Source organism: Pinus tabuliformis, chromosome 1_1 (genome assembly GCF_031772625.1).
Source record: "Pinus tabuliformis cultivar Carrire ecotype Pingquan chromosome 1_1, CPIR1, whole genome shotgun sequence".
NCBI lineage: Eukaryota > Viridiplantae > Streptophyta > Pinopsida > Pinales > Pinaceae > Pinus > Pinus tabuliformis.
In genome coordinates, this window is record NC_142297.1 from 245284573 (window position 1) to 245311090 (window position 26518).

Below are 26518 nucleotides of genomic sequence, written 5' to 3' on the forward strand. Positions count from 1 at the left end.
AGGGGCAAATTGGCAGTGGTATTGAATAGGCCATAACTTTGGCAAGGAAAAGCCTTTTGAGACGAATTTTTTTATTTTATTTTGGGTCTCTTCGACCTTCTGAGTCCATTGACACAGGTTTCACAGCGAACAGAGGTCACCTTCAGGTGTTTTTGCTTCAGGAAATTTCCAAGAGCCACCGGGGCCTGTTCAGTGTTGGAGCTGCATTGGGTTGTGTGCAGCCATTGGAGGTTAAAGAAAAGCCTATTTCTGCTATAATGAACCTTCTGAATCCAATGAAGGTGTTTCGAGAACCATTTGGAGACTTCTAAAGGCCGAGATGCTGAAGGGAAGTTTCAAGCAGCCCAGAGCCATCCATGAAGGAAGGCCTAGATTGGGGATGCAGTGCTCATTTTGAGCAAATGAATAGTCGTTTTTTGATGTCAGATATGTGTTGGAGACATTAGCAGAGGTTTCAGAGACATTTGAAGTATTTTGAAGGAGTTTGTGCCATTAAGAAGCTTAGGGAAGCTTAGTGCACTTGCTGAAGGAATCAAGTCCAAGGGAGCCTAGATTTGCCTGCACAAAGAGGACAACCATGACAGGGATGTATATGGTTTTTCTAAGCCCATAGGTTCAGTCAATAACCTTCTAGAGTTGAGTCTGGAACTTGTAAAAGAATTCAAGCCATAATCCCAAAGAACCAAGTCAAGTTGACTAGAGCTCACAGGAGACGTAGCCCACGAGATCGAGGTGAACTCCTTATTAAATTTGCAATTATGTGTGATGTTTATTTGCTGCCTTATATGTCTGATATATATGTTTAATATCAGCGGAAACAAATCAAGTTAAAACACATAAATAGAAGAAAAGACATACACCTCTTTCAAGCTAAAATTCCACATAACGTCAAGTTCAAGCAAGGTATTTTTTAATTAAATCTGAGTGTTTACTTCTATTATTTTAGGCAGAGTCTGTAGAGGGCCGGGTAGCTTCTGGATCTCATCCTCTCTTTAGAGGTGACATATCCAGTAAATGCCCCTATAGTCTATCTCTATATTAGAAATAGAAGTTCTCACATTTTCAGATTTGAACCTGGAGTATTTTTGTACTCATTTACATAAACGAAAATGGATACCTTGCACCCTTTTTCAAGTACATTCCATTTTCAAATCAATAGGTACTAGTGCAGAGGAGAGTTCACAATATGTGGAGCAACAGCAGCAGGATGAGGAGCTTGAAGCTCCACCCACCACTAGTGGGAGAAAGAATAGAGAGGTGCTTCAAATGTTGATAGATGTGCAAGAGTTTGTAGGAACTCCTAGATCAAACACCAAGGATAGGAGACCACTAGAGAGATATTCAAGGTACAAGGCATTAGTGAGTGAACTCATTGACAGTGAACCTTCCTGCTATCAGAAGGCTACATAGCCCAGGTGTGGCAAGATGCAATAATGGAGGAGTACAACTATATCATGCATAATGATGTTTGGGAGGTGGTGCCTAGATCATTGAACATGGTAGTGGTTGGTTCCTGTTGGATCTATAATGTCAAAATTCTATTACTGCAGCAACTGATTTATTTTTCCTACTTATTCTTCAATAAGTTATTTACGAAATTGCTTCAGTAAATATTAAAATAAACTCTATTGGAGATATCACACCTGAGAACAGAAACAAATACATGCACAAAAACCAAACACATCAACACAGTTATTTTTAGATAAATGTCCCCGAAAAAGACCAATGTGAGAAAATTGGTGCAGCAAAGGAGGATAATATTAATTATCTTTTCTTAAGTACAACAGGGTGCCAAACCGACTCACCCAACAGAGATAAATTCTCCAGCACCTCACCCAGACTCAACATCAATCTTTCTGGCCTCTGCGTAGCTCCAAGACCCTCTGCATCAGCTCCTGCCTCTCTGCATCAGCACTGGGCCTGTCTACATCACCCACGCAGGCCCTCCAGTGACTGCGCAGTCTTGCTGCCTAAGAGGCTCTGCGTCTGCCTCTCTGATCTCTGCGCTAATCTTCTGGAATTGTTCCTGCCTCTTTGTTCTGTACTCGCTACCTCTTGCTGCAATCCAATCTTCTAGTTTGAATTTCTCAGCAAGCCCTGCTCCAGAAATCGAACTGACTAGCCTCCCTTAGTGTATCTCCAACTGACCCTCAAGTCCCCGCTTATACTTTTCCTGTCGATGAATCAACGACCAAGATTAAGTCCCTTATCAACGGCTAAGATTAAAATAGACTTGATCATTATCTTTTGGAAGCTTCTCATCCTTATCTTTATTAATACCCATTAATATCTTTATTTCCCTAAGTTTAGACTTAGGAACTCATTAAAAATATTAATTATTTTAATAACTCTTCATCCGTATCGATTTTTCCAAAACGATCTTTGGGTTTTGGAGATCTCATGTGCTTTAGCCTCTCCACCAATTTTCATGGCTAGAGAACATCTGATGCTACCCCAAATCAACACTCCTTTTTTGCGAGGATTGTGATCTAACAATACTCCACACTAACCATCACTTTGATTATACGGCATCGGTACTTGTGCTGATGCTAGGTCTCCCCGCCCAACGTCCTATGCACTACTACATCCTGTACTGCTGCCCATGGCTCTTCCACTGCCACTGCTACATCTATATTGCAGCTCCCTCTACATTCATTCTATTTCTGGTCCTTTTCTCCCAACACTGCATCTGCACTGCAACATCATACCCATTTCTGCTACTGAATGGATTCTTTATCATCCCCATCTTCTCCCAGAAATAGGAAAACTTTGTTCTTCCAAGGGCCTTGGTAAGGATGTCTGCCACCTGTTCTCCTGTAGGAGTGTAGCTCAACTGTACAGCTCCTTGTTGGACACAATCTCTGACAAAGTGACACCGAATATCAATGTGTTTTGGCCGATCATGAAATATTGAATTCTCAGATAGCTTGATGCAACTCTAATTATCACACATGATCCTGGTCGCTTCCATCTTCCTTCTAAATAGGTTTACAAGCAGTTTTCTAAGCCATATGGCTTCACATGAAGCTGTGCTAGCGGCCATATATTCTGCTTTAGCTAAGCTCAGAGCTATGGATTTATGTTTCCTACTGCACCAGGAGGTCATTCCCGATCCAATGTTTAAACAGTACCCAGAGGTACTTTTCCGGTCTAGTGGAATTCCTGCCTAACCTGCATCACCACTCTATCTGATATCCTTACTCCTAGTGTACAAGAGTCCATAATCGACTATTCCCTGTAAATATCTAAGAACATGTTTGGTTGTTGCCCAGTGCGCCCTCTTCGGTTCCACCATGAACTAACTAAGGGTGTTGACAGCGTAACAAATGTCTGGTCTAGTATTGACCAGATGCATCAGGGATCCTATGAGTTTCCTGTATAAGGTGGGATCAACATCCTTGTCTTCTGATGCATCAATTTTCTTCTAGTTGGTGATCATTGGAGTAGCCATTGGCCTACAGTCCTACATCCTGAATCTCTTTAGGATCTCTGTAGCATATCTCCCTTGTCCTAGGAAGATTTTATCCTTCTACTGCCAAACTTCCAACCCCAGGAAATAATGCATCTGTCCCAAATCCTTCATATCAAACTCTGTGGCTAAATTCTTCTTGCAATCCTCAATGAGCCTGGATGATCCTGTCAGGAAGAGATCATCCACATATAATACCAGTACTAGAGGCTCATTCTCTACAACTAGATAGTAGAGATTGGGATCTACATCACTCTTGACGAACCCCATCTTCTGTATGTAGCCATCAATTTGACCATACCATGCTCTAGGTGTCTGTTTGAGCCCATACAAGGCTTTCTTCAAACTGCATACATGAGACTTCTTCTCATGTGTCTCAAAGCCTTCTGGTTGTTCAATGTATGCTTCTTCTTCTATCAAACTGTTCAAGAATGTCATTTTGACATCCATCTGATGAATCTCCCATCCCATTTGTGTTGCAAGAGATATCACGGTTCTAATAGATGTATACTTGGTTACTAGGGTGAAGGTCTCCTCATAGTCTATTCCTTCCTTCTGAGCATACCCCTTAGCCACAAACCTGGCTTTGTAGTTTTCCACACTATCGTATGTAGCGTATTTAATCTTGTAGATCCATCTTGAACCTACCACTGATCTGTCCTGAGGCCTAGGTACTACTTCCCAGACATCATTCACCATTATAGAGTTGTACTCCTCCACCATCGCATCCATCCAAACTTGATGTTGAGCGATTTCCTAAAATCTGGAAGGCTCTCCATCCTGAGCTACTAAGGCCTGATATCTATCTGGTTGTCTTCGCTCTCTCTTATTGTTCCTCGGTGCTCCGATGAAATCTTCTACATCCCGCAGAATCTGTCGGAGTTCCCAGCTCGTTCTTCCCCTAGTAGCAGATGCATCTGTCAGCTCCTCCTCTTCCTGCGATTCTTCCTGTTCTGAAGGAGAATTCTTGGTTTCTGCTGGTTGAGCTGGTTTGACCAACGGCTCATCTTTTGACTTCTCTTCGGAAGGCATTTCTCGAGATTTTCTGAAGGCCCTATCCTCCATGAACTTCACATCTCGTCGAACTACTACCTTCCTATTCCCTAGAAGATAGATTATGTATTCCTTAGTGTTATTGCTATATCCCACTAGATATCCTTTCTTAGCAGTTTGATCCAGCTTCTTCCGCTTTTCCTCGAGTATGCGACAATATGCTAAACTCTCAAATATCCTGAAATGACTGACTTCAGGTGCCTTCCCTGTGAAGACTTTCTCTAGAGTAATCTTGCCCAATGCCTGATGAGGAGATCTATTTTGCCCACAGGAATTTTGGCATATCTTGATCATACATCATGGCCCTGGCTGCTTCCACGATAGTCTGGTTCTTCCTTTCTGCTACTCCATTCTGCTCCGGATTGTACGGAGTTGTCCACTCTCTTCTGATGCCCTCCCTAGCGCAAAAGTCTGTGAAGTCCTTGTCGACATATTCTCCACCATTATCTGAGCGCAAAACTTTTATTTTCTTTCCAGTCAGATTCTCCACCAAAGCCTTAAACTCTTTGAATCGACAAAAAACCTCATCCTTGGTTTTTAGAAAATAAATCCAAGTTTTCCTGGAGTGGTCATCGATGAAGGTGACTAAGTATTCGGCACCACTAAGAGCTTTAGTGGACATTGGTCCGCAAATATCTGAGTGTATCAATGCTAATATACTACTATCCCTGTTTTTACTTCTTGGAAATGCTACTTTGGCATACTTGCCCAGAGCACATCCTCCGGAGCCATCATCTCTTTCTGTACTAAGATTTGGAACTCTTGTTACAGTTTTCCTGAGGATTCTCAGAGCCCCATGGTGCAAATGTCCCATTCATCTATGCCATAGTTCATTTAGATCCTTGTCCCCATGACTGCCTATCAGTGCCATTGGTGATTCTAGCTGTAACCTGTACAACCTGTTACTCCTGATTCCGATTTGCACTTTCTTTTTCCAGCTTGGGTGTTTGACGTACACTTTCTCCTTGATGAAGAAAACATCATAGCCCTTGCTTTGAAGTTGTGATACAGAAAGTAAGTTCATCCCCAGTCCTGGCACATGCAGCACATTGGTGGCCCAGAACTGCTCTCCCGTTTCTGTTTGAAACACTATGGTCCCCTTTCCTACTAGAGTACACTTTGCCTTATTCCCCATGGTGATCTGAAAATTCATCCTTTCCTCCTGATACTCAGAGAAACATTCCCAGATTCCTATCATATGCCAGGAGGCTCCACTGTCTATATACCATACCTCAGATGATGTCGAGCTTGTTACACAAGCAACTTCTTCTTCCAATCTAGATGCCAACATAGAGAAATCGAGATTTCTATCCCTTGTGCAACTTTCTGAAAAATCTACATGAGTCTCCTGATGTTGATGCCTCTGCATCATGATCTTGACCCATAATGGATTTTCCCTTCATGTCTCTGATCCTTTGCTCTGATACCATGTGAAAATTCTATTACTACAGCAACTGATTTATTTTTCCTACTTATTCTTCAATAAGTTATTTATGAAAGCTCTTCAGTAAATATTAAAATAAACTCTACTGCAGATATCACACCATAGAACATAAACAAATACATGCACAAAAACTAAACACATCAACATAGTTATTTTTTGACAAATGTCCCCGGAAAAACCCAATGCGGGAAAACTAGTGTAACAGAGCAGGATTTTATTAATTAGCTTTTCTTGAGTACAACTGGGTGCCAAACTGGCTCACCCAACAGAGATAAATTATCCTGCACCTCACCCAGACTCAGCATCAATTTTTCTGGCCTCTGCGTAGCACCCAGACCCTCTGTGTTAGCTCCTGCCTCTCTGCATCAGCACTGGGCCTCTCTGCATCACCCACGCAAGCCCTATAGTGACTGTGTAATCCCGCTACCTCTACGTCTGCTTGAGAGGCTTTGCGTCTACCTCTCTGATCTCTGCGTTGATCTTTTGGTATTGTTCCTGCCTCTCTGTTCAGTACTCGCTACCTCGTGCTACAATCCAGTGTTCCAGATTGAATTTCTCAGCAAGCCCCGCTCCAGAAATCGAACTGACTAGTCTCCCTCAGTGTATCTCCAACTGACCTTCAAGTCCCCTCTTACAATTTTCCTGTTGATGAATCAACAGCCGAGATTAAGTCCCTAATCAATGGCTAAGATTAAAATAGACTTGATCCTTATCTTTTGGAAGCTTCTCATCCTTATCTTTATTAATACCCATTAATATCTTTATTTCCCTAAGTTTAGACTTAGGAACTCATTAAAAATTTAAATTATTTTAATAACTCTTCATCTGAATGGATTTTTCCAAAGCGATTTCTGAGTTTTGGAGATCTAATGTGCTTTAGCCTCTCCACCAATTTTCATGGCTAGATCATATCCAATGCTACCCCAAATCAACATATAAGATCAAGCACGCTGCAAATGGAAGTGTAGAAATGATCAAGGCAAGGTTTGTGGCCAAGGGGTTCTCTCAAAAGGAGGGAATAGATTATAAGGAGACGTTTTCTCCAATGGCCTGGTATACTTCCATTAGGGTCGTGATCTCACTTGCAACATAGATGGGATGGTAGATCCATCAGATGGATGTCATGACGACTTTCCTAAATAGAGATATAGAGGAGGAGGTGTACATCAAACAACCAAAGGGTTTTGAGACGCATGGGAGGCAAACCCATGTATGCAAGTTGAGAGAGCGTTATACAGACTCAAGCAAGCTCCCAAGGCTTGCTATGGTCGAATTGACAACTACTTGCAGGAAATGGGCTTCGTGAAGAGTGAACCAGATTGGAACCTCTACTATCTTATGGTTGAAGGTGAACCACTCATTCTTGTGTTATATGTGGATGATTTATTTTTTACTAGGTCACCAAGGCTCATAGAGGACTACAAGAGGGACTTAGCAGCAGTGTTCAAGATGAAGGATTTAGGATTGATGCATTATTTCCTAGGACTCGAGGTGTGGCAAACAGATGGGAAGATCTTCCTTTGTAAAGGGAGATATGCTATGGAGATCTTGAAGAAATTCAGGATGTTAAACTGTAGACCCATGTCTACGCCTATGATAACCAACTGGAAAAAGATTGATGCATCTAAGTAGGAGGCAATGGACCCCACTTTGTATAGACAACTTATTGGCTCTCTCATGTATCTAGTCAACACAAGGTCAGATATTTGCTTTGTGGTCAACACTCTAAGTCAGTTCATGGTGGAACCAAACAGAGTACATTGGATAGTAGCGAAGCATGTGTTGCGATATCTATGAGGTACAGTGGAGTGTGGGTCGAGGTATACTCAAGGTGATGGTGTCAAGTTGATTGGATATACTAATGCAGATTGGGAAGGTAATGCAATGGATAGGAAAAGCACTTCAGGTGTTGCTTCAACATTGGATTAGGGGTTGTTTCTTGGTACAAGAACCAGAAGTCAGTTGCATTAATTTCTACATGTGAGGCCATATGGCTTTGGAAGCCACTAGTCGCACTGTTTGGTAAAAGTATGGAGTTGAGCAGTATCTACTGTGATAATCATAGTTGTGTCAAGCTATATAGGAATCTAGTGTTTCATGATAGGTCAAAGCACATCGACATCAGATACCATTTCATCAAAGACTGCACAATGTGGATCAATTCGACTAAAGTATGTTCCCACAGATCAACAGGTTGCAGACATTCTGACAAAGGTCTTGGGTAAAGGAAAGAGTATTTTTTTAGGGATAAATTGGTTGTATTTTTTTAGGGATAAATTGGTTGTGGATAACGCCTTCCTTGCTAAGAGAGAGTGTTAGATTTTGTAGCTCAAAAAGGTGTTCTTGTCTTGAGAGGTGTCATTAACGCTAAGAACACGGAGGAATTAATTATCTCCAAGTCCATGTAATTTTTCCTAAGGGAAATATCTTAATTATGTCAATTAGTGATTTTTTTAATTATTTCTTAAGCCTTAGGGAAAGTGAATAATTAATTGACATTAGTTGGGATAAGATTGATTTGCCTCTAGAAGCTTGTAGAAAGTTTCTAAGATGATCTTAGCCATCTATTAGATCAAGTGAAATTCTAATTGTGACCACTCATTCGTGAATGAGAGATTATAAAGGGAATCAATGTGTTGGAATTTCTAAGTCTAACCCGTTAGAAACCCTTCATGTAGTTTTCTAATTTATTTCTGCCTACTTGTTCTGATTAATTAACAAGTTATTTACAATGTAAATACTGAAAATAAATACAAGTACATGCTCAACACATTACAGATCATCAATTGAAGGAAACAAAACAAGCACACAAGTGACACCGTTGTTTTTGGACCAATGTCCCCGGAAAAACCCAATGCGAGAAAACCGGTGCAGCTATCTAAGGGTTTTATTTTTATAGAGTTTCTGAATACAATCTGGGTGCCAAAACCGGCTCACCCAACAGAGAATAATCTCGGCAGTAGTACCTCTCTACTCGAAAGCAGATATTCCCAGTGAAACCCCAGATAATCACTCCGACAGCTTCACAGCTCCAATCTACACCAGGAAACCCTAGCATCAGCGTCTAGGGACTGCGTCAGCCCTTCCTAGCCCTGCGTCAACCTAGTGTCAGCCCAATAACCCCTGTGTCAAGCTTTGGAGGCACTGCGTCAGCCTCTAGAGTCTCTGCATCAGCCACGCTGGCTCTCTGAGGCACTGTGCAGCTCCTGGCTGCCTCTGCGTGGGCCCTAGCTAGCTCTGTGTGGCCTCTCGCTGGCTCTGTGTTCCTCTCTCCCGGTTTCTGCGCTGATCCTCCCGGTACTGTCTCTCTGCCTCTCGGCTTCTATATTCACTGCCCCTCGCTGCTGGTCACTGATTTTATCTCTCTTAGCAAACCCCACTCTAAAGAATAGAATGACTGATCACTTTGGTGTGTCATCCAAGTGACCCTCAAGCCTCCTCTTATACTTTCCTTGTTGACAAATCAACAACCGAGATTAAGTCCCTAATCAATGGCTAAGATTAGATGTGGCTTGATCCATGCCTTTTGGACCATTCTAACACAGTTTTATATTAATTCACATTAATATTTTAATTTCCCTAAGTTTAGACTTAGGGACTCCATTAAAAATATTAATTAGTTTAATATCTCCCAAACTGTTTAGAATCTTCCCAAACCCTTTCTGGGTATTGGAGATCTCGTGTGCCTTAGCCTCTCCACCAATTTTCGTGGCTAGAACACATCTGATGCTACCCCAAATCAACACTTCCTCTTAGCGAGGACTATGCTCTAGTAATGCTCCTCACCGATCATCACTCTGATCATCTGGCATCGGTCCCTGTGCTAATGCTAGGCCTGCTGCCCAACATCCTTTGCACTGTTGCATCCTATGTTGCTACCCATGGCCCTGCCACTGCCACTGCTGCATCCGTACTGCAACTCCCTCTGCATCCATGCTACTACCCATAGCACTACCACTGCTAACTGTTGCACTGCAACTCAGTTACTGAGAAGTAACTAATCTCCCAACTTTGACATCTCCTTCAAGCTAGAAACACTCTTGATGCTGAAACTCGCTCTGTCACTGACAAGTGCTCCCTCTCTGACCTTTGCGTTGTTGCAACAACTCCATGCATCTCGCACCGTTGCACACCTCTCTGTGCCATCCTACACTGGTGCAACACTCCCGTGCCTCTCGCATTGTTGCAGCCTGCTAGCCTTGCACTGTCCTGGGAATCCTGCTCTATAGCTCCCTTTGTCGCTCCATCTGCATCCATCTCTACTGAAATCGCCAGTACTTCTACTCCTCTTTGCGGCTCCCGTAGCAAGGTCTAATCCAAGACGCTGGGTACCTCGAGGATCCTGCCCCTCATCGCCTGTAATCAGCTTAACTACAGCTCGATGTCTCCCCACTTCTTTTGAAGTGGAACATGAGCACTCATGGCACAATCATCGTCTGTCTCCACTTCCTTCTCTGCCCTTGTTGGCGCTGCCTTGGTCTCGGAGGCCTCTCCCTTACTCTTCTTCCTTGGACACTGGGTCGCATAATGACCCAGCTCCCCACAATGGAAGCATTTGACCTTGGAGAGGTCCTTCTTCCATTTCTCTTGCTTTCCCTCAGATGCTAGGGCAACATCCTTCTCCTCCTCCTTCTTGATTATGATCCCCTTGCCGCTGCTTCCCGCCTTGCTCAGCCTTCTGATCTCTTCTTGGTGAAGAGCAGCCCACATTTCCTCCCAATCTGGAAGGGTCGCCTTGCCCCGTATGCTCTGGATAAACACCTCCCAGTCTTCAGAGACTGCGTTCAGGGTTGTTCTCACCATTAATTCTTGATCCAGCGTGGCCCCTATGGAAGTCAGCTGATCCCGGATCTCCTTCAATCATCCGAGGAAGGTGTCGATCTGTTCTCCCTTCTGCATCTAGTATGACCGCAACTAATTTCCTAGTAACATCCTTCTCTACACAGAGGTATGCTGGTACAATTTCTTTAGGGCCTCCCACATCTCATTTGTTGCGTCCTTATCGGCAATATGTGGTACTACATGGTCTTTGACCCCGTCAAGAATGATGCTCTTGGCCCTCGCCATTGCCTCCTCGTACTTGTCGTTATCAGCTGGGTCAACTAGGATTGCTATCGTCCTCAAGGCGAAGTGCTTGACACGATTCCTGTCTAGAACGAACAAGATTTTGGCCTTCCAGACTATGAAGTTTGAGGCTCCGTCCAGTCTGTCCTGGTCTCTTACCCCGTTCACTACCATCTCGCTGCTCCTCTACTTCCCTCCTGGAAGTTCTTGGTGTGACTCCCTCTGAGCCTCGATTTCCCTCCTGGAAACCCTTCTGCCAATGTCGAGATGCCCCCACTCTAATCGTTAGTGCAACTGCACCACTAATCTGGATTTCTTGGCTAGAAATCCTTGGTAGCAACTCCCTCCTCCTTGGTCTTGCCTTGTTAGGCATTGTTCTGACTACAATACCCCACCAACTTCACTCTGCTACCCACAGCCTCCTAAGCTCCAGCAAACTGAAGGTTAGAGCTTCTAGGCTATGTGCAATCCCGGCACCAGCAAAATTCGCACCTCCTGGCCACGGGCGTCAATCCTTCCTGATAGAGAAAGATGACCGGGCACCGCATAGGTCGAGTCTGCTCCCCTCTGCCACTGCATTGATCCTCTTCCTGGCTCAAACTTGATGACGCAAGAACTGCATCACCCCTTCCTTGCTGCTTCTCTGCTGGAAACAACTTCTGTCACTCGAGATAGCTGTTTTCTACTACTGCTGCTCTGCTCAGCTGATGTCCTCAGTTCTCCTATGATCTGCAACCACCCTTTGATACCATGTTGGAATTTCTAAGTCTAACCCATTAGAAACCCTTCATGTACTTTTCTGATTTATTTCTACCTACTTGTTCTGATTAATTAACAAGTTATTTACCATGTAAATACTGAAAATAATAAAATAAATAAATACAAGTACATGCTCAACACATTACAGATCATCAACTGAAGGAAACAAAACAAGCACACAAGTGACACCGTTGATTTTGAACCAATGTCCCCGAAAAAGCCCAATGCGGGAAAACCGGTGCAACTATCTGAGGGTTTTATTATTATGCAGTCTTTGAATACAATCTGGGTGTCAAAACCGGCTCACCCAATAGAGAATAATCTCAGCAGTAGTACCTCTCTACTCGGAAGCAGATATTCCGACTAAAACCCCAGATAATCACTCTGGCAGCTTCACAGCTCCAATCTACCCCACAAAACCCCAGCATTAGCCTCTAGGGACTGCGTTAGCCCTTCCTGGCCCTACGTCAACCCAACGTCAGCCCAATAACCCCTGCGTCAATCTCTGAAGGTACTGCGTCAGCCTCTAAAGCCTTTGTGTCACCCATGCTGCCTCTCTGAGGCACTATGCAACTCTTGGTTGCCTCTACGTGGGCCCTAGTTGGCTCTGCGTGGCCTCTAGCTGGATTTGCGTCCCTCTCTCCCAGCTTCTACGCTGATCCTCTCAGTACTGTCTCTCTACCTCTCTGCTTCTGTATTCACTGCCCCTCGTTGCTGATCACTGATTCTATCTCTCTTATCAAACCCCGCTCTAGAGAATAAAATGACTGATCACTCTGGTGTGTCATCCAAGTGACCCTCAAGCCTCCTCTTATACTTTTCTCGTTGACAAATCAACGGCCGAGATTAATTCCCTAATCAACGACTAAGATTAGATTTGGCTTGATCCATGCCTTTTGGACCATTCTAACACAGTTTTATATTAATTCACATTAATATTTTAATTTCCCTAAGTTTAGACTTAGGGACTCCATTAAAAATATTAATTATTTTAATATCTCCAAAACTGTTTAGAATCTACCCAAAACCTTTCTAGGTATTGGAGATCTCATGTGCCTTAGCCTCTCCACCAATTTTCGTGGCTAGAGCACATCCGATGCTACCCCAAATCAACACAATGGGCAACATTGGAGATCATTTGAGTGGGTGATTTTCAAAAGACATCTGAGGGTTTCAACAAGAGCGATTAGGGAGAGATATTTACGGGGTTATTCTTCATCAGATCAATGTTTCAAGATCCGGCCGTCTCGGAACCGACTCGGACGAGATCCGAGCTGGAAAAAACAAAATTCAACCCGGCAGAAAATTCGATTCGGTCGGCCGAGTTATGACGGACCCGGCCGAGTAGTTGACAGTGGCCAGTGAACCATAAAAACACACCTTTTTTTTATTTATTTTTTTAATTTCCTAAGTGTGGGGGACTCCAAAGGGGTTTATGAATTAGTTTGCTGGTCTTTGGGGTCCATTCCCCTCTCCCAAACCCTAGTATTTGATCATATTTCCCTACTAAGGCTATGCTATTCATGGTAATGTTAAATTTTTAACATTACCATCTAGGTTGCACGAAACGGGGAAACGGGTACGAGTTTCCGAAACAGTAACCGATACGAAACGCGACCTCCCCAAATTTTGGAAACGGGGAAACGCGAATATATATATATATATATATATATATTAGGACATTTAAGAAATATGTGCAATCATAAAGCATATATGATACATTCTAATTTATTACATTATGATAAAATTGTCAATTGTCAATGCATAAACTATAAGTCTCTAAATTTACATCACATTTAATCATGAATGATCACATAATGAAAATAGAAATATCCAAAATCAACCACAACAAATTTCTAATTTCTTGTCTCGTGCTTGATTCGGAGTCTCCTCCTACATAGTCGAACGACCTTAGTGCTCTTGATTAAATACAAGTTTCATACCTTAGTACCCTACATGCTCTTCATTATTGGGAGTCTCCCCTGCATAGAGGGCTTGGTTCTCTTGATTAAATAAAAGTTCCATACCCTAGTACATGATAAAATCCAATGGAAACATTGCAATCCCCCCAATCCTGAAATCCTGAAAAACAGATAAGTCTGCTGGATTTTGAATGAGATCTAAAATTCTACTTTCTCCATATGAAATCCAATGAGGGCGAAACCACTCTCAAACATCCTGAGTCATTTCATGGTAATGTTAAAAATTTAAGTTAAAGGATGAAAATGAAAAATAAAGGAGAATATCACTTTTACTTTAAGAATTTAACATTACCATGAACTGCATATCAACACTAGGGCAAAAGTTCACTTTTATAACTTTAGACAGGCATCTAGAAGCAACTAGAAGTCACTAGGATAACCTAAAAATAAATTAGAAAACAAATTAATTTATTTTTTTTTAAACACAAGTAAAAAGCTGAAACGTGAGTCGTACGGCCCTGAAACGCATTTTAGGCCGTACATGCGACGTTTCAATTTCATGAAACGTGGCAGTACGGACTGAAACGCGTTTCAGGGCCGTACCATACACGTTTCAGCGTTTCGTACCCGTTTCCGTACGGAAACGCCCCCTTGCCCTACGTTTCCTACAACATAGATTACCATGAAATGACTCAGGATGTTTGAGAGTGGTTCCGACCTCATTGGATTTCATATGAAGAAAGTAGAATTTTAGATTCCATTCAAAATCCAGCAGACTTATCGGTTTTTCAGGATTTCAGGATTGGGGGATTGCAATGTTTCCATTGAATTTTGTCATATATTAGGGTATGAAACTCGTATTTAATCAAGAGCACCAATCCCTCTATGTACCTTGATGTTAGTGACAATGGTTGTCGAACTCCTCTGGGATTCGCTCCCAAACCACGAGCTTCCGAAAATGTCGCTCCCGCTCCCAAGTAACACTGAACCAGATGATGTTGGCAACTCTAGCAGTAGCCAGTAGTACTGGTCACAGACTTTTGTTGTAGAGGCCATTTCTAGCCTCCTTGGTTATGTGTTTTTGTTTTGATCTCTATATCATCATCGTGTATGTACTGGACAATGCACTGGGTGCCATTTTAATATAATGGATATATTCATGAGCCTACTTTGATCATATGTTGTCTTCTATCTATATTCTAATGTTGTGTGTTTGGAAACATGAATGAAAATCTTTAAAATTATGTGTTTTTATAAAAAATAAATATTTAATGTTTTTTTTACAACGACCGAGTCACTGAAATCGAGTCGGCCGAGTCGATACCAAGTCAGAGTCGGAGTCAGAGTCGACCCTCGGCCGAGTCGGAGTTTTAAAACATTGCATCAGATAGATTTCCATTTTTCGAGTTCCAGAGAGATTTTATCAAGGCTGAATTATTTATGCAGAAGGAGGTCGAGTTTTCCAGTGCGAGTTTGTCAATTTACCAATGCGAGTTGCCAGAGGTCCAGATCGAGTTGTCAGTTGCCAATGTGAATTGTTGGAGGTAGAGCAAGTGGCTTGTGCGAGTTGTTGGAGGCAGTGTAACTTGCTAGATCAATTTCCTATAGATGGTGCAAATTGCCAGGAAGGGCAGTGCAAGTTCCCAATTAGCCAGTGTGATTACATGAAGGGAGTGTGAATTGCATGAAAGCGCTGAGTTCATCTGTAGAGGGAGATAATGAAGTTCTCCAATTCAATTTGCTAGAAGTGAAGATAAAAATATTGTCGAATCTTTGCCAGCAAGGGGCAAGCGGTTGTAATTTCTCAATAGTAGTTTTCGCTGAAGATATTAATAAAAAGCCCTCAGATCTGAAATTTGGATTTCCCCACATTGGGGTTTTTCCAAGGATATTTTGTCCAAAAATATTGGTGTACACTGTGTGATTGATTTCTCGCATAGTTCCTGTAATTTTATTTTGTGATTGGTGTTTTTTATGTTATTATTCGATACTTCCTACAAAAGAATTAATTTGTTGTGAATAACTAACGAGAAACGATTAATTAGGTAAATAACACCTTCTTGGTAGCCAGAAATTTCATAGAATAAAAGTTCCCCATTTAGTAATTTGGCAATGGGGGTAAAAATCCTATGGTATTTGATAACCAATGAATCAAAATGGTGTAATAATATCCGGAATATTTCAAAGGTCCATGGAAGAGATGGCTAGATCTCCCCATATCAAACAATCCTAGTTCTCCAATCTTGGGAATGCTCAAGGCCACTATTCTTATTATCAAATCCAAACATTATTGGAAAGTTGGAAATAGGAAACATATTAATATTTGGATGGCCAATATTATGGGGAAACCCCCAGCTGAAATCACATCTCTTCGTCCGCTCAAGCAGTGGCTCAATAGAATTGGCAAAAAAAAAAAAAAAAAATTTTGGATATCTCAGTTTGGGCTTCAACAAGTGTGTGTAGGGTTGAAATCTTGGCAACCTCCTAGGATGATTAATCACTTCAACATATCTCTGAGTCCTCTTTGGTTGGCTATGCACCCAAATCTATTAAGGTGAAGGTTAACCATTGTTGGGGCACTCAGGAATATGCAATCAATAGGGGATATAATTGGCAGCGAGCTCAAACAGACAATACTCCCAAAGACATTTTCGTGGAAGAAATTTTGGTTCTCAATGCTCCTCTAAAAGTCAATTTCTTCGGTTGGAAACTAGCTCACGGGAAAATTCTAACAGCGGATAGTTTAATTAAAGGAGGCATGCAGGGTTCTTCAAGATGTGAGCTTTATATTGCAGCCTCTGAGACAGCGAAGCACCTATTCCTAGAATGTCAATTTACAAAACAAGTTTAGAATCTTTTTTTTTAAATATGCTCCACATAGTTATTCCACCAATAAACTGGAGGGACCATTTTGTAAACTGGCATCATCAATACAGTGGTTCTTTTCACAGTAAGCCAAATTTCAAGAAATTCTTGATGGAAATCCCAAAATTTTTGATTTGGAGAATATGGTTGGCCCGCAACAAAGCTATCTTCCAGCAATGTGTCCCTCTTCCAGAGCGTGTAGCTAATAAAGTTCTAAACTTTCAACTACAATACTTCTCTCATAACCTCTTTCTTAGGGATGATCCTTTACTTGATAGCTCCGATCAAGCTTGATCCTTCCTTTGTTTCCAGTATCCCCGGGCCATTCCACCCAAATCACACTGGCAGCTGCAATTGGATCAAGAGGAATTTAATCAATTTTGGATATCATAGGATTCACACTCTACCTTTGACAAAGCTTCGAAAGGTAAAGGTAATCCGGGGGAGGCAGGTGCAAGGGACCTGTATTTGGCCCTAAAAGAATAGTTGAAGGACAAATGCATGGCAACTAAGAGGTTTTTCCATCAATTTAGCAGAGGCATATGCTCTTCTGCAGGGCATTATCCTAGCTTGTACATTCCATCTAAGGTATCTTCTTGTTTTAGGGGATTCATTTATTATCTTAAGACACATGCAATTTGGAACAAAGGCTTAGATCTCAAATTAGAAGTCATTCTTAGCAAATTAGAACTTTGGTTGAAAAGATGAACTGCAAGATTGAATTGTTCCACATGTGATGGCATCACAATAAATTGGCTGATTCCCAAGCCAATTTGGTTACCCAATTAAGAAAAAAAGGATTGTTTTTAATTAATGGTCAGCTTGTCAACCAGCCAATTCCCTACTTCTGAGGATCCCAATCCTTCTGTATTTGGTGAATCTTTATATGAATAAGTATTTTGGGTGGTTCTGAAATTATAAATCATGAACAGTAAGTTACTCCAGCTCCCTAACACTGTATATCTACTTATATAACCCATTTATATGCATTTGCCATAATATTTTATATAAATTAAATTCCCTAATTTTTCTCTTAAAAAAAATACCAATCAACTAAATAATTCAAAACATCTCACTCAAACATCTTAAAAGAATTTTGGATTTATTTGCTGAGGCTTCTGGTCTGGAAATTAATAGAGATAAATCCTGTATATTCATATTTAATACAGTGGATCAGGTCAAAACCCACCTTATAAGATTATTGGGCTTTAAGAGAGGAGAACTGCCTACGAAATACTTGGGAAATTTATTGGACTTTACTTCCAAAAAGATGAAAAATTGGCAAGGAGTCCTGGATAAGCTGAGAAACAAAGTAGCAAACTGGGCCTTTCGAGTTTTAAACATAGCAGGAAGGGTGGTTCTGGCAAAATCAGTCCTTCAAGCTATCCCCATTTACCCCTTGTCGATAATGGCAGCCCCTTTAGGAGTATGTGCAAAGATTAGAGAGATCATAAGAAATTTTATTTGGGGAGGGACTAACCAGAAGAAAAAATGGGCCTTAGTTTCTTGGAATCATTTAACAGAGAGAAAAGAAAAAGGGGGTTTGGGGCTGAGGGACCCTGAAATTCTCAACAAAGTGTTGGGAGCAAAGCTCTGGTGGCGCTGGCTAAGGGAGGGCAATGATCTGTGGAAAGCCATATGGAAAACAAAATACAATATGCCTGACTCCACAGTTGAGATCTTAAGACAGAGAGAAACCCCCAAAGGGTCAGCAATTTGGGACCTAGCTCGTCAAAACAGAGATTTGGTTGAAAAGCATACTTTCTGGGAGATTCGAGGTGGAGAAGAAGCCAATTTCTGGGATGATAAGTGGCAGCAGAAAGAAAGAATGAGTAGAATTCAGAGGCTTCAACAGATTCAGGATAGAATAGAAGGAGATCGAAAATGTGTCAGAGACTATTGGAAAGCTAATGATCCGGAAGGAATCTGGAGAATATGGACTGATCCGACTGAGTGGGACAGGGAGCTCAGCCAAGACCAACAAGAAGCCTACAGGAAAGAGGTAGAGTCCAGGAAAATTAGAGCACGCACTGGAAAGGATATCCTCAGGTGGGGGAATTCCATGAAAGGTTCTTTCACCACCAAAGAGGCATACTACTTAACTGATACCCAAACCAGAGTTGAGGAGAATTTAGACTGGAAAATTATATGGGAAAGTAACTGGTGGCCGAAAGTTTCCATATTCATATGGCTTGCAACTAAGAATAAGATTTTAACCTGGGACCGAATTCAAAAAAAAGGCTTCAGTGGCCCATCGAGGTGCTGTCTATGTAACACTGAAGTGGAGACCAGAAATCACCTACTGATTAATTGCCCGTTCGCAAAGAATCTGTGGATGAACACTAAACGAATATTTGGCAAATCTGAGATAGCCCCCAGTGAATTCAATGAAATGGTTTTTCAATGGAATAAAGAAGATTTTCAATGTAAAGTGGTCAGAAGAGCGTGGAATCTCATCTCAGGGTTCGTGCTATGGATGATATGGAAGGAGAGGAATCGCAGAGTGTTCCAGAATAAATCAAAGGATCCGGAAATAATTTGGGGACGAGCAGTCAAGTTAATGAGGGAAACAATCCTGGTTGAAAAGTGGGATGGAGAGGATTGGAAGGCAAACCAGGTTGAGGAGGGAATCCTGAACAATTTAAATCTAAAGTTTGAGATGGTCCATCATAAGCAGAACTCCCGACATGATATGCGGACCCAAAGCCCCGATAAATTTAGCTATCCCAGAGAAAACTTCATCAAATTAAACTTCGACGGGGCCTCGAAGGGGAACCCGGGCGAAGCTGGTTTTGGAGGCATTTTCCGGGATAGTAACAAGCAGGTAAGGTGGATTTACGCAGATTGGGGTGGGGAAATGACGAACAACGAGGCTGAGTTTTGGGCTCTTCACCAGGGATTGCGAATCGCTGTAAGAAATGGTTACACCAATTTAGAAATTGCTGGAGACTCCCAGATTGCGGTTGAAATGCTGAAGAAGCTCAGTAATGGACGAGACTGGGAGAAGGTCACAAGCAGCTGGCGTACGGCTGGAATTGTCCAGGAAATCGCGGATTTATTGAAAAGAATCGAATACAAAATAATAAATCACGTCAGAAGGAAGGGGAATCGGGCGGCCGATTTCATGGCGAATTGGGGATGTAGAGGTCGTGGCAGCACGGTGGACAATCAATGGAGAGCGGTGTGCGGGAGCAGGGAGTGGGAGGACCTGGCAGAAATCATTAATGAAGACCATGATCAAGCTACAAGCGAAAATGCGAGGATCAATGAGCTGGAGAAATGAGAGGACGTGGAGGTCCCGTGTAATGAACCTAGATCAGTCTGGACAGAGAAGAGATATGATCATAGGGTACAGGGCAGTACAGTGGCGGCGTGCGTGGAGAACGGCACAGGATCACATCCAATGTGAAGCAATAAATGATCGCGATCGGAGAGGAGGGTGGAGCGGTCTGTCAGATCTCTTGACAGCGGATATTAATCAAGGAATGATGGCCAAAGGAGACGTCACCCCAGAAAGCAATCGGCGGCAAACGAAATTCGATCCAAAGGTGTACGATGAGGACAGAAATCTGATATATACCCAAACGGGGAAGGAAGAACAGTCATTTAGCTGTTTCCTAATTTGGAGAGGTGTGGACATTACCGCTGAGAGACAGCATTATAAGATAAAGTTTACCTGGCACCAGAGAATTCTCTGCGACAGATCCGTTGGTAACATGGAAACACGGCTGAGAACCAGGGAGGCAGAGGAGCAGCATAATTCAACTGTTAGGAATAAGAGCCGGAAAGGCAAGGAAATTATGAACGAAGATCAACCAACTGAGATCTGGGAGATTGAGGACGAGTCTGAGGAGGAGATGCCCCGAGGCGAGGGGAACGAGCGGTCTTTTTCTCAGGACGGACTAGCAGGCGAGGAGTATCATCAGATGGAAGATGACCACCCTGCTCCGCAGGAGGTGAAGGTTCGTCGTTATGGCATGAGAAGACGAGAGAGGGGCCCCGGCAGCGGTGCGGACTCGAGCAGGAAAAGGGGTCGGGGGCAGAGCAGGAGGACGCATGAGGAAGGAGAGAATTCCAGGCAGGACACGAAACCTGTTAAAAAGACAAGAAGGACGGTGAATCACAGAGTCCGTCGGGCAGAAAGGGCCTATCAGCGAAACACCAACCCAGCAGTTAGAAGAATCATGCAATACCTGGAGGAGGAGTCTCTCCAGGACCAATCTGAAGACGAAATGGAGGATTGGGAGTTCCTGCTACATGATCCAGGCCATACCAGGGGAAGAATGTCCTTGTTTAAACAATCTCTGCACATATACTGGGTTATGAAGAGGCTGCTGGCAAAGGCTCTAGAGCAAGTTGCTAAGGAGATGGTCGAGATTGCCCAGGGAGGCCCTGATATGCGCAGAGAATTGAGTTTCATCCGCATTGCCCTGGAGAGGCAAGAGGAGAAATTGGACGAAATTCATCAGCTGCTGAAGGGAGACCACCAAGATGCAGAGAGATGAGCAAGTCAGCAACCAGCAATGGACAATGTTTGACAAGAGATATGTTCAGGAAAACTCATAGCCTTACCAGTTACAGTTTTTTGCATGTTTTAGAGAGAGAAATATATTTCTTGCAGACTAGTAGTATTAGAAGATCTCAAGACTGCCTTGTTTATTTGGCTAGGATTATCAGACTTTGGGCCTTTTACTTTTGGGCGGCCATCAAAAACTATAGATGGATTAAATACCCGGTTTCCCCATGTGGGCGGGTTTACAATGTTTTTGATACTATGTAATGTTTTATTTTCTATCCAGTAATAGAAAGAGTACCACCTCAGCTTACAAAAAAAAAAAAACATCTCACTCAAAGTTTTTACAAAACTACTCCCTAATTTCTATCTTTAAAAAAAATACCAATCAACTAAATAATTCAAAACATCTCACTCAAATTTTTTACAAAACTACTATGTTTCGTGAGCAATATGCAAAATAGGGCAAACACATAAACGAATGCATATCTTTTTTTTTTGTAAGCTGAGGTGGTACTCTTTCTATTACTGGATAGAAAATAAAACATTACATAGTATCAAAAACATTGTAAACTCGCCCACATGGGGAAACCGAGTATTTAAGCCATCTATAGTTTTTAATGGCCGACCAAAAATAAAAGGCCCAAAGTCTGATAATCCTAGCAAGATAGACAAGACAGTCTTGAGATCCTCTGATTCTACTAGTCTGCAAGAAATAAACTTCTCTATCTAAAACATGCAAAAAACTATAATTGGTAAGGCTATGAGTTTTCCTGAACATATCTTTTTTCAAACATCGTCCATTGCAGGTTGCTGATTCGCTCCTCTATCTGCACCCTGGTGAACTCCCCTCAGCAGCTGTTGTATTTCATCTAATTTCTCCTCTTGCCTCTCCAGAGCAATGCGGATGAAACTCAATTCTCTGCGCATATCAGGGCCACCCTGCGCCATCTCCACCATCTCCGAAGCAACTTGCTCTAAAGCCTTTGCCAGCAGCCTTTTCATAACCCAGTAAATATGCAGAGATTGTTTAAACAGGGACATTCTTCCCCTGGTATGGCCTGGATCATGCAGCAGGAATTCCCAGTCCTCCATCTCTTCATCAGATTGGTCTTGGAGAGACTCCTCCTCCAGGTGTTGCATGATTCTTCTAACCTCAGGATTGGTGTTCTGCTGGTAAGCCCTCTCTGCCCGACGAATTCTCTGATTCACCGTCCTCCTTGTTTTTTTGGTTGGTCCCGTGTCCTGCCTGGAGTTCTCGCCTTCCTCATGCGTCTTCCTGCTCTGTCCCCGACCCCTTTTACTGCCCGAATCCATACCGCTGTCAAGACCCCTGTCTCTTCTTCTCATGCCGTAACGCCTAACCTTCGCCGCCTGCGGAGCAGGGTGGTCGCCCTTCATCTTCTGATGCTCCTCGTCTGCTAATCCGTCCTGAGGGTAAGACCTCTTGTTCCCCTCACCTCGGGGCGCCTCCTCCTCGGACTCGTCCTCAATCTCCAAAATCTCAGTTGGGTGCTCCTCGTTCATAATTTCCTTGCCTTTCCGACTCTTGTTCCTGTCAGTTGCATTATGTTGCTCCTCTGTCGTCCTGGTTTTCAGCCGGGTTTCCATGTTACCACCGGTTCTGCCGCAGGGAATACTCTGGTGCCAAGTAAACTCTATCCTGTATTGCTGTCTCTCAGCGGTGTTGTCCGCTCCTCGCCAAATTGGGAAACAACTAAATAACTGCTTTTCCTTCCTCGTTTGGATATATATCGGATCTCTGCCCTCAGCGTACGCCTCTGAATCAAATTTGCCTTGCCGCCGATTACTTTCCGGGATGATGTCTCCTTTGGCCATCATTCTTTGATTAATTTCAGCTGTCGGGAGATCTGACATGCCTCTCCACCCTCCTCTCCGATCGCGAGCATTTATTGTTTCACATTGGGGATGATCCTGTGTCGTTCTCCACGCACGCCGCCAATGTACTACTCTGTACCCTGTCATCATAACGCCCCTCTGTCCAGACTGACCTGTATTCATTAAGCGGGATCTCCACGCCCTCTCATCCATCCAGCTCATTGATCCCCGCACTCTCGCTCGTAGCTTGATCATGGTCTTCATTTATGATTTTTGCCAAGTCCGCCCACTCCCTGCAACCGCGCACCGCTTTCCATTGGTTGTCTACCGTGCTGCCACGACCTTTGCATCCCCAATTCGCCATGAAATCGGCCGCGCGATTCCCTTTCCTTCTGACGTGAGTGATGAGTTTGTATTCGATCCTTTTCAATAGATCCGCTATCTCCTGGACAATTCCAGCCGTTCGCCAGCTGTTTGTAATCTTTTCCCAGTCTCTTCCATTGCTGAGCTTCTTCAGCATTTCAACCGCGATCTGGGAATCCCCAACAATTTCTAAATTGGTGTATCCATTTCTTAAAGCAATTCGCAACCCCTGGTGAATTGCCCAAAATTCAGCCTCATTGTTCGTCATTTCTCCACCCCAATCGGCGTAAATCCACCTTACCTGCTTATGACTGTCCCGGAAAATGCCTCCAAAACCAGCTTCGCCAGGGTTCCCTTTCGATGCTCCGTCGAAGTTTAATTTGATGAAGTTTTCTCTGGGATAGCTAAATTTATCAGAGCTTTGGGTCCGCGCATTATGTCTGGGGTTCTGCTTGTGATGAACCATCTCAAATTTTAGGTTTAGATTGTTCAAGATTCCCTCCTCAAACTGATTTGCCTTCCAATCCTCCACGTCCCATTTCTCAACCAGGATTGTTTCCCTCATTAGTTTGACCGCTCGTCCCCAAATTATTTCCGGATCCTTTAATTTATTCTGGAACACCCTGCGATTCCTCTCTTTCCATATCATCCATAGCACGAACCCTGAGATGAGATTCCATGCTCTGCTGACAACTTTACATTGAAATTTCTCTTTATTCCACTGGAAAACAATTTCGTTGAGATCTCTGGGGCCTATCTCAGATTTGCCGAATATTCTTCTTGTGTCCATCCAAAGCTTCTTTGCGAACGAGCAGTTAATCAGTAGGTGATTTCTGGTCTCCACTTCAGTGTTACAGAGACAGCATCTCGACGGGCCACTAAAGCCCTTTTTTTGAATTCTGTCCCAAGTTAAAATCTTATTCTTAGTTGCAAGCCATATGAAAAGGGATACTTTCGGCCACCAGTTGTTTCCCCATATAATCTTCCAATCTAGATTCTCCTCAGCTATGGCTTGCGTATCTGTTAAGTAGTATGCCTCTTTGGTGGTGAAAGATCCTTTCATGGAATTCCCCCACCTAAGGAGATCCTTTCCAGTGCGGGCTCTAATTTTCCTGGAATCCACCTCTTTCATGTAAGCTTCTTGTTGATCTTGACTTAGCTCCCTGTCCCACTCGGTCGGTTCAGTCCATTTTCTCCAGATATAAACGAATGCATATCTTAGTCACGCATTAACATTTAAAAAGAATATTAAAAATGAAAAAATTTAAAAATAAAATAAAATATCTTGTTAAAATTAATTTAATTAATATATATTATATTTAAAAAACTTTTAACAGGAATATATTTCATATATTCTTTAACATATTTAACACATCTCTTCACCTAAGTTATAAAGAATTAACTGTAAATGATTTATACAATTCCAGGAGGATTTATAACACAACAAGAAATGCAATATATGTTAAAATATATACAATTTTCAAAATAGAATAGTATCTTTAGCATCATTTATTACATTTAATACTACACTGCTGTGTATAATCTCTGCAAATATAAACTATTTAAAAATCACTTCATAAAATGTTTTATTTACATAAATTTTGAAAAAATAAGTCCCTTATTATATACACTATGCCTTCATCGCAAAGTCAGTGATAAATGTTTCTTAAAAATTAAAACTGAGAAAAGGTTTTAAATGGCCTAAATCGCAAAGGCGGTAATAATAACCGCTTAGCGGTGATAATAAATGCTTGCTGTTGCTATGTTAGCTAGAATTTCCTACATATGTGACTATTTTTTGTCCAGGGAAGAAAAAACGCAGCCACTTTATTATGGATAAAGACTAGCTTGGATTCAGCTAGCAAAAACAACATTCCAGCCTACAGTCGTGCTGGACCAGAACACTAGGGATCAGTAGGCGATGATAGAACCATCGGAAGAGACCGAGACAAAGAGGGGAATACATAGAGATGAACCGAGAAATCATGATGCATCAAAATTCCAGGATCTACATAGAACGAAACAGAGCGGCCGACAAAAAGAAATGCCAAAACAGAGTATTGAAGCCCTGCACACTTAAAACTCAAAAAATCCTCTGCCTTGAACTGTATTGTAAATGCGATGTTCAACTTTACTGTGTCCGTGGAGATTCCTATAACATTTTGTAATACAACTATTAAAGAGAATCACTTCATAAGTTAATAGAACGTTTTAAATATAAAATTGGGAAAGATTCTGGATTGCCTTAATCGCAAAGGCAACCGTAATAATCACTCCTTAAGAGTCAGAATAAATACAGCTTTACCATGTTAGCTAGAATTTACTACATCTTCCTCACATTACTGCGTCCTTCTAGATAAGTTCAAGCTTTTAGTTTAGAACTTGTCGTCATTTATAGTCTCTGATAAAACGAGAAAAGAACTCCAGTGTTGCTAAATATTTTAGTTATGCATAGTTTCTGATAAAATGAGAAAAGGGCTCCACTGTAACTAAATATCTGAGTCCTTATATCTCCAAATTTCCCCTGTAAATATTAGCAATCGTGTTTTAAACATAAATTAATTTGACAGACCAGACATCCTGAATCACGCCAAACAATTAGTGAAATTTTCCGACACAAAACCTAACAGAAGCTCCGAAATTTAGGGCAGTCTTCTAGCATTAAATGAACGAATTTAAATATACTAAATGAACGTAACCGTCTGTGAGAAGCTGAGTTAATAATGGGAGCTTACCATTTTGAGGTCCGTCCGCGAGCGATTCGTCGTTTTTGGAGCAAAATTTTCTTCAGTTCAATGCGAAGCCTTCTTTGAACTGGGTGAAATGCTGTCCGGACTTAGTCCTTTCCGCGTTGCAAGACACATGAGCTGTACTCCAAAATGCAGGTAAATATTGGAATTTTGTGTTATAATCATTTGTCGCTGTTCAATGGTTCAATTGCAAATCATGTGTGTCAAGATTCCAGCAGTTTCAGCGCCCCTAACGTGGTCAAGATTCCATCTAAGGAGTTGTCTGTAATGTGATTTTTTGGAGATTCCGGTGACGGAATCCGGCAGAAGAAATTGAGGTTAAATCTTGATTTCTTGCAGTAAAATGGTTTTTTAACTGTATATTTGAATTCAGCACCCTCGAAAACCCTTGGGACGCTTTCATTGTGCAGAAATTAGCTATCAAACTTGCGATTCCAATAAATTCCTGCTGGATTTCGACCGGAAAAACCCGCAAGA

At 42.2% G+C, this 26518-nt stretch overlaps 1 protein-coding gene across 5 annotated transcripts in view; it reads right to left on the reverse strand.

Annotated features, from left to right (window-relative positions):
* The window catches only part of LOC149212441 (putative receptor-like protein kinase At2g21480), a 448846-nt gene extending 422557 nt beyond the window's left edge, over window positions 1–26289 (reverse strand). For 2 of the 5 annotated variants that reach the window (XM_089391848.1, XM_089391847.1), the window contains exon 1: window positions 26027–26289. In XM_089391848.1, coding sequence (XP_089247974.1) covers window positions 26027–26029 — 3 coding nt within the window. In that variant the 5' untranslated portion in view covers window positions 26030–26289. The remainder of the gene's footprint in view (window positions 1–26026) is intronic. The other 3 variants (XM_089391849.1, XM_089391846.1, XM_089391845.1) reach the window with 2 other exon arrangements.
* Window positions 26290–26518: the final 229 nt, after the last annotated feature.